At 34.6% G+C, this 10,033-nt stretch overlaps 1 protein-coding gene across 3 annotated transcripts in view; it reads right to left on the reverse strand.

The window, feature by feature from the left end:
* Window positions 1-364: 364 nt before the first annotated feature.
* Window positions 365-10,033, reverse strand: part of LOC111371458 — a 10,500-nt gene continuing 831 nt past the window's right edge. For 2 of the 3 annotated variants that reach the window (XM_022993459.1, XM_022993461.1), the window contains one exon: window positions 365-1,809. In XM_022993459.1, coding sequence (XP_022849227.1) covers window positions 1,037-1,809 — 773 coding nt within the window. In that variant the 3' untranslated portion in view covers window positions 365-1,036. Of the gene's footprint in view, window positions 2,109-2,239; window positions 2,325-10,033 lie in introns of those variants that run through there. The other variant, XM_022993460.1, reaches the window with a different exon arrangement.

A 10,033-nucleotide genomic window follows, 5' to 3' on the forward strand; every position in this document is an offset into this window, starting at 1 on the left:
AAAAGATTGTAGCAAGAAAAAGAAATTATTTGAACGGGATTAACATTCTTGCTTCTCTCATGCACAGTCGAGCCACGTTTCTTCCACATTCACTGGTGGATGATAGAAGTAGAGTAATGCTATATACTTGTGTAGTCCAACTCGTGCAACACCCGTATATGTGGCCATATTGGATTAGTCCAATTGAACTTATCTTTATTATCATGTATTACCACATATACAAGTCAATTGGGATACATAGCATTACTCATAGAAGTAATACACACAGACGCATTCTTTAATTGCACAAAAATTATCCAAGTTTTATGGGATCTGTACTCTTATTGATCTCAACAACAGGCTTGGTAACTCCATAACAGCAAAATAAAACCCAACGTAAGCAACTTCCTCGAATAAAAAGGTTAAAAAATAAAGATGTTATGGATATGATAGGGATAAAATTGACACTGTGAAGATTTGTTTCAAGCCAAGGCCAGCATCCTAACAATATCTAAGGCTACATCATGGAAATTCAATATAGAGGCGAGCCCACGAAGAAAGGAAAGTCCAATAGGACAATAAAGACTCTTTGACTCGTACAAGCTCCACCTACAATATATGAGACGAGGACGACAATTTAAAAGATCAAGATAATTTGATAAGACCTAAAAGTAAATTATATCTCAACCAAAGTCCAAGATTACTTGAGATCTAATAGAAAAACGAGTTACTTGCCGGATATACTTTTACCCATGCTATCCTCTCTACTCAAACTTCATAATATTTCAGCATCCGAGTGGAAGTGGGAATACCGTGCTGCCTTTATTACGGGTACCATCAGATGCAGCAAGGAGCAAGCAAGACATATCGTAAAACCAGAATATTTCTTTACTACAACTTGAGAGCTTAAGACGTGGAAATGAATCATCAAGTATAAAACATCAGTAACATTCTACTTCAACTTGTCATGGTAAAAAATAATGGCTTGAATGTGTTGCACTTAACACAAAACCTCAAAATTCATAAATAATTAACATCCAGGACATCAATTTATTCGCTAAATCTTTGAAAGAGCCAATTTTTTCTCATATAGCTTCAAGAGCCCAGGAACTTCCCCCTCATAGCGATGCACATATCTCCGTAAAAACTCCTTTTCCGGATATACCAACATTGAGACCTTGACCTTATTGATCAAACCTTTCTCCAACAAAACTTTATAAACAGAACATCTGGGGATAATCCTATTCCCTAAACTATATGAAAGTAGTACAGGCCTATTCAAAACGTAAGAAGATTCAAACCCCATCTTGTTTATAAGAAAATCCATTTTCGTGGTTATATTATCTCTGGATATCATCATGCAATAAGGATGCTTCTCGAATGCCGAGATAATCTCACCTTCCGACCACCACTTCTTATAAAGCGCCACCTTCTTCTCCCAAGTCAATTTATTCATCGACCTCATCGCATGAACTGCTACAATAAACTTCGGAGTCGATGGTCTAAACCCCAGCTCCTTAACTTCCTCGACAACCTTTTTAAACCTCTCCCTTCCTACCATCAGTGTTCTTGGCTGGGTTTGCAACAATTCCACAATTTTCGATTCAAGGACTCCAGCCTCTCTTAGAACTTCAATATTAGGCAACAACTGAAATTGAAGATCACAACAGAAGATCTCAGCTAAGCGTTTCATTGAACCAAAACTTTTCCCATTCGACTCGAACAAACTCTTAATATAATTATAAGATGGTATTATTTGTTTCTCCAAACTCCTCTTGAAAGTATTAGGCGCCCCACAGAAAATACTCACCATGTCACTCTCAGGCATGCCTAATGACCGAAAAAACTCGATTTTCGGCAAAATAGTCTTCTGAGGATCACATACTATTATTGGAGGGCTCCTTTTCACCATATGTGCAATTTGTTCTACCGTAAAACCATGACTCTTCCACATTGCAACAACCGAGTCGGGTTTTTCTGTGGAATCAAAATTCACGTACTTGGAGGCTGAAAGAGCCTTTTCTGGGGAAAACCCCCATGTATTCATGAGGTAATTAGCCGTAAAGTTTTCTTCATTTTCATTTTCTGGTCTGGATTTTGATTTGTTTGTTGCTGCTGAAGCAAATGGGCTGAATTGAACAAAACTGGATTTAGGGTTCTGTGAAATAATCCTAACGGAGGACCTATGAATCCCATGAAGAAAAACTCTGTAAATTGCATTAAACATTGCTGAAACAATAAATTTTCGGAGATGACTCACCTTTGATTGAGTTGAACCAGGCGTAAACTTTAAAATGTCATCCGCTTTTATCACATAACCTTAAGGCCAAATCCTAAACGATTTCCTTTTTCTTCTTTCCTTCGTATTTGCCATTTGGGAAAAGTTATTTTCATAATTGGTCATTGAAGTTTGTTGGAAATATCACATTCATTCTTAAAGTATTCTTCTAACTTATTTAGTCATTGAAATTAAATAATGTTACCTATTTAGTCTCTTTGCTTGTGAAAATAATTTCCAATCGAACATAGTGCCCAATCAATGTTAAGTGGACTGGTTGCATTAATTTAAATCATCAATTATGATTTGTTCAACTGAAAAACTTATCCTTGTTATATTTTTTAAAATCATTCTAATACTAATCTACCGTCAATCAATCATTCATTGTATCCTTAGGAATCTCATCCTGTAAGGAAAAGAATTTCTAAATTCAAACAAGGATTTTTGGATAGTGGGACAAGGTCGAGGCATGGCAATGTGAAGGAAGGATGGAACTTGAAATATATTCGTAGGGATGGTAAAATTCTTCACCCCTATTCTTTTTATTTTTTTAAACATTTTTCAATTTAAGTTGTATTTAAAAAATAAATAAATGACTAAACGGGATGGTGAAATATAAGGCCGTGGTTGGTTTGCTGTTTTCGGCCCATTTTTCGTTTTCTGTTTTCGAAAATGCGGAAAATGCAAAAAGACTTTTTATCGTTTTCAGTTATAAATGTCAAAAACGCTCAAAACGAGGAAAACGGGTCGTTTTGAGGGAAAACTAAAAATCGTTTTGAAAATGAAAATGCAAACCAACCATTACCTAAATGTTTTAATTTTCGACTTGGCCTGCCTTTCAAAATATCCTCGATTGGATGGGGGACAAGGATGGTCCCCCTTTTCCCGTCCCATTGCCATCTTGACATCCCCATTTTTTTTTAATTATTCAATTTTTAGTAAATATTTTAATACAATTTAAATTTAAAAAGTAAAAAAATAAGAAATAATAATCGAAGACGATAGGGTTGGGACAACTTAGAGACATTGTGGGGGCGACCATTTTGTCATCACATACTATAGTAAGTTTAAGATATGGTTGGTCATATTGACACTACAATTTTTTTATTAGTGCACTATATTTTTATTGTATAAAAGGTTCCTAATCATTTTTACTAACTTTTAAATTTCATTCTTATTATCAACCTTCTATTAAATAGCATATTTTATTTCTGATTATGATTTTGTCCAAATATTTTATTAAGATGATGTAAAAGACTTATTTATTTTTCATATTTCTAAATAAGCAAAACTATAAGAAATATAAAGGGACTAAATATTTTTTCCTTATTTTGGCCAACATAACTTTTGGACACAAATCGTCATTGGAAATAATATGTGTTAATGATGGAAGGTTGAGGAAAAGAATGCAATTAAAAAAATTGAAGACGTGATTGTGACAATAAATAAACTTTGTGAATATTTAACGCAATTAAAATATGGTGAATTTAAAAATGCAGTGTTACCATTAAGATATTATTATTGTAATACTAAAAGTACAATAAAGAATGCATCAATCCTATTCCCTTATGAGAAAAATAGAATGATTAATTTTGACAAATTTATTAATGTAATAATTTGTGGGGAAAAAAAAGATAAATAAGAAATAATGGATGTTTCTGCAATTTTTAATATTAGAGTGGGTGTTTCTGAATTTGTCATAAACTTTAAGGGAGGTATGTGAAATTTAACGTTAATTTTAACAGTATGCATGACCCATAACTATTATTCATAATTAAGGCTGTAAATGGATTGAATATGGATCGGATTTGCTCATATCCAATTTGATAAGAATAATTATATGATCCGATTCGATAATTCAATGGAAAATTGACTGTTAAATTCATATTCGATTTGCTATTTTATCGGATATCTGATCCAATAATTCAATCCAAAATTGAAAAATTTAGGAGGATAAAGATTTTATATTAGACAACTTCTAAGCACTAGAATTAAAATGCTCGGATAGCTTTTCATTCAATTTTGGGTCCACTTATTTATAGCTTGCAAATCCTTTGATGTTCTAATGGGTATTCAATGTGTGAAGTTGGAAACGACGAAAGCAATTCTAATTGTTGGCCCCTTTGATTGTTTTAATTTATAAAATAAATTAATTACTTTTTATCTTATTTTAATCAATAAAAATTAAAAACTCTCCAAATATTTCAATTAACAATATTATACTATTATCTAATATTATTTATTATTTGAAAATTACTTGAAAGTATAATACAAGTTTCAAATAAAAAGCTATCTTATTTTAATTAATTATATCGAATTTGGATCGGACTCGGATAAAAATCCAATCCATTCAATTATGCTTTGTGACAGTTTGCCACATGGCAAACTGTTATTCGTCAATTTAAAAAAAAAAGGCCGTTTTCTCTTGCCCACAATTTTCTAAAAATAAAGGCAATGTCGACAAAGATGTCAAGTGAAGAATGTACAATGGCAAAATCCCATGAGAATTTGTTATAGGGACCATGCTGGAGTGCGAGAAGAAAATTGACATCCCAGTCGACAGATCCTCATAGTTGGGGTGGGTGGGGTGCGATTTTTTACATTTTTTTATTCATGTGGGGTTGGCGCGAGTCCCATTCACATGTGATGATATGTCAAAACGGTGGGCACTTCCTTTTTGGCAGCTTGGCATTTTCGTTTGTTATAGTGAAATTACTGTGTGTATTAGCCATATTTATGGGGGTAATAGGCTAATAGCCGTTGTTATAGTGTGGGTATTAGCCATAGTGTGGGTATTTTTTTTTTTTGATAACCCAGGTGTCCCAACTTAGCCGGACTAAATCCTGGACCTCTAGCCCCCGGCCCCTCAGTGACTAGTGGAGGTAAATCGCAGGTTGTGCCCTTGTTGGTTCCCAGGTTCCCACATGGCTTTTACTCCTTCCCCAAAGGAACCCTCCTCCATGATTATTACATCACCAAGCTGCTCCAACCCTTCCTCTTGGGTGGGGTGCGATTTTTTACATTTTTTTTATTCATGTGGGGTTGGCACGAGTCCCATTCACATGTGATGATATGTCAAAATTGTGGGCACTTCCTTTTTGGCAGCTTGGCATTTTCGTTTGTTATAGTGAAATTAGTGTGGGTATTAGCCATATTTATGGGGGTAATAGGCTAATAGCCGTTGTTATAGTGTGGGTATTAGCCATAGTGTGGGTATTAGCCATATTTATGGGGGTAATAGGCTAATAGCCGTTGTTGTTCTGTATGTGCGTATAGCTTGACAGCATCAAGCTTTTTCCAGTAAAATTAGTTTAGCAGATTATCAATTAATCTTTAACTAAAGTATTTTACAATATTGTAAAAATGAATATGGCTAGTCACATATACTCCATTAATTTGTACATGTTGATAGAGGGTCACTTTTACATTATTATTATTAATCGTATATTTTATTGTGCGTTGCTCGAGGACAAAAAGTTAGTGGAAATGAGGATGTTGATGAATGGGTAAAATTAGAAATACAAATGTGTCAAAAAGTGAATGTAATATTGATTTTGTCTAGCGCATGATTAGTTTATATTTATGAACTGTTTATAGTTAATCAGGTCACATTTTATTCACATATTTCCTATAACATAAACCAACACCACGACCTATAAACAAACCACATGGCCTCCATTGTCGCCACAATAACATTTAAACTCTATTGCTATCGCTGCCGCTACCACCACCGCCTCCCATATCCTTCACCATTGCTCTGTCATTGTCAACGTAACCTTCCCCGCCACCAGATTTAGAAGTTCAAATTCATATAAGAAGAACAATAAGAATTGAGATTTTTGCACAAGTCATTATGCAAGGTCCAAACAAGGGGGTCTACTATCTAGGTCAGCGTTGATTTTGTAGTCGGGCCTTAACCCTCCTCAAACTGATACTCCAAGGACAAAAACAAATTGAAGGATAATTTTTCGAAAATCGTTTTGAATTCTCAATATCATTTTTATATGGATGTGCTCGTGTATTGTGTGTTGGACAATTTTGAAATTTATGTACATTCCTCAATTGTTGGAGAACGAGGTGGCAGAGATGAAGATGGTGGGTCTGGTGGTGATAGGATTTTGTGGTGGTTTTTGTCAGGCATCGAATATGGTGATGGTGACGATGATAATGATGGTGGTGTAATAATAAATGTTGCAAATAGTAGCGTCAATGACGACGTCCCTGGTGGTGTAACAATAAATTTACAAGTGATGACAACAGCGATAACAATTGTATTAATACTAAATGTTATGACTAGTGATAGTCAGCGATGGATTAGGGGAAAGAGACAGGATTGGGATTTAGCATAGGTTTCCTCCAAACACATTATTTTTCTAGGTTAAAAAAAATTTATGTAAAAAAGGAAAAAATAAAAAATAAAAATGTTCCCCTAACTCTGCCCTTGATGATGGTGGTAGCGGCGGCAACTAAGGTGAAGATGAAAATATGCAGCCAAATATGTGTAAAATACTTTATTATAAGTGACGATAGTGACAACAACGGACCATGGTTGAAGAAGTGGTGAACAATGTGTTACGTAACAGTGTAACAACACAATATTACGTGTTACAAAATTTATTGGGAAAAGCTATTTGTACACTCCAAGTGTACATCATACTTGACAACTTCTTTGCGTGTAAATTGTTGGAAGGAAAGTGGTTTTTTATTTTTTAATTTTAAATTATCAAATAACAGTTTGCCATGTGGTAAATTGTCTAACTTGGTGGCATGGTTGTTAGAGGGGAACTTTTTATATATTTATTTTGTTTAAGAAATTGTAAAATGATAGTTTGTGATGTGATAAATTGTCAAATTTGGTGCCATGATTTAAATTTATTTTATCATACATATAATACGTATGTATTGCCCTTAGCCTTTATTTGTCAACCATTCTACCACATTCTATCCATTATTTTTTCTACGACACTTATTTTCTACCACATATTCTTCATTAAAATAATATTATACATAAATAAAAAAGTGTTCCTTCTTTTCTAACCACACATTTCAATATCAATTACTATTCTATAAATACACTTTTTGAAATTAAAGGGGCACAAACAAGCCCTTCATCTGAAAGTTATGGGTTTTGACTTGTACATATCACCTCCTATTGTTTGGTATGAAGACTTGTATTTGAGCTGTTTACATGACCTTTTTACAAAAATATCAAATGTATTTAGATCAAAAGATTGAAGTAAGAAAACGGATTTATATGAACAAGATTGACACTCTTGCTTCTCACATGTATAGTTGAGCCCATTTCTTCCATACGTTGGTGGATGATAGAAGTAGAGTAATGCTATATACTTGTGTAGTTCAACTCACCCATATATGTGGCCATACAGGATTAGTCCAATTGAACTTATCTTTACTATCATGTATTACAAATTATACGAGTTTTAAAACATCAATTACATTATGAAGGTGTTTGATAGGCATTTTTATGTAAAAATACATTTTAGAATAGTAAATTAATGTGAAATGTTTGTGTTGAGAAATAAGGAAATTTTTTTGATTTACGTATAATATTATTTTAATAAAAAACGTGTTGTTAAAAAGAAGAGAGAAAAAAATGTATTTTGAAAAAAATGACTACCAAACGGGGCCTATATTACTCATAGAAGTAATACACAGAGACACATTCTTTAATAGGAAAAATTCACATCTAATGGACAATACAATTTTCATGTCTAAAGTTTTAAACTTGCAAAAATCAGGTTTTTATTTATTAATTAAATATATTTTATTAATTAAAAATAATAAAGTCACATTTATACCATTAATGGTCAGAGGTACATAATTATAGGTCACAAACTTATTTATTAGTCATAGATTATTTCAAGGTCACAAATTAAAAATTTTATAAGTTACAGTTTATTTCATTAGTCAGAGATGAAAAAATTATAAGTCACAGTTTATCTATCGGTCACATATTTTCGAATTTGTTGATCACAATTATCAAATTTTAATGTCACAGTTAGATAGTTGGTCACGGGTAACCCAATAGATGGTCAATGGCCAGATATAGGTCACACACCACCACCACTACCTCCATTGTCACCACCACTACTCGCCCTCGCCCTCGCCCCATCACCGTTGCGCTGCCGCCGCCACCAATACCATGACATCACCACCAACAAAATCGTCACCACGAGATCCAATTAATTACTAATAAAAACCACGACAATTAACTCTCCAACCACGACCTCAATCGCTGCCAGAAACCATCTCAACCGCCACCACCAAACACACCAACAATACACAACCCACAACTTTACCATCGTCTCCACCGCCACACGACCACCTCTTCTTGTGACCACAACTGCCAGTTCAATCATCCACCGCGCCACCTACACCTCCAATCAACCTCTTCTTGTGATCACAACCACCAATTCTACCAAATAATCCCCAAATCGCTGCTGCCACCACCACTGCACGATACTATCGCCCATATTTAAGATTCATCACAACCTATTCAGATCGGGAAGAGAAAAAAAAAACAAAAAAGAAAAAGAAGACCCCAAACCACCTCCAGTGACAGCACCAGTTGGTGCCAAGAACTGCACCATCACGAAGCTAGGTCGCAGTAGCGTCGCAATGCTACATTGACGAGCTACAAAAATAAGTCGTCGTCAGAGTAAGTGAGTGAATGCTACCAACGAGGAGATCGAAGAACGATGGAGCCACCAAGTGAGCTTGCTTCAGAGGAGAGGAGAGAGGACAAACTGAATGGTTGCCGATGAAGTTGCTTTAGAGCTTCGTCGCCGTCATGAATCGCCGCTGCTGGTGGCGACAGTGGTGTTTTATGGTAGAGAGACGGAGAGAATATAGATTGTAGAGAGAGAAAGGAATTAGAGTTGATTTGGGTAAAATATTTAATATTTAAATTATTAAATCAATACTTGATTTCTAAATAATGAAACTTCGGCCCTGACTTTTGAATTGTGATGTTTGAATCCCTGATATTATCTAATTTCCACTTCTTCAATTGCACAAAAATTATCCAAGATTTAAGGGATCTGTAGTCTAATTGTTCTCAACAACAGGCTTGGTAGCTCCATAGCAGCAAAATAAAACCCAACATATGCAACTTCCTCGAATGAAAGGCAAAAATAAAGATGTCATGGATAAAATTGACACCCTGAAGATTTGTTTCAATCCAAGGCCAGCATCCTAACAATATCTAAGGCTAAATCATGGAAACTCAACATAGAGACGTGGAAATTCAACATAGAGACGAGCCCACGAAGAAAGCAAAGTCCAATAGGACAATAAAGACTCTTTCAAGTTTGACTCGTAAAAGTTCTATAATATATGAGACAAGAGGACGATGATTGAAAAGATCAAGATAATTAGATACAGACCTAAAAGTAGAAAATATCTCAACCACAGTCCGAGATTACTTGAGATCTAATAGAAAAAGGAGTTACTTGCCGGTTATACTTTTACCCATGCTATCCTCTCTGCTCAAACTTCGTAATATTTCAGCATCCGAGTGGAAGTGGGAATACTGTGCTGCCTTTATTGCTTATTGCGGGTATAATCAGAAGCAGCAAGGAGCGAACAAGACAGTTCGTAAAACAACAGCAGATAAAACAAAAAAAACATACAACTTGGGAGATTAAAGACATGTAAATGAATCATTAAGTATAAAACATCAGTAACATTCTACTTCAACTTGTCATGGTAAAAAAAATGGCTTGAATGTGTTGCACATAACACAAAACCTCAAAA

Source organism: Olea europaea, chromosome 22 (genome assembly GCF_002742605.1).
Source record: "Olea europaea var. sylvestris chromosome 22, O_europaea_v1, whole genome shotgun sequence".
NCBI lineage: Eukaryota > Viridiplantae > Streptophyta > Magnoliopsida > Lamiales > Oleaceae > Olea > Olea europaea.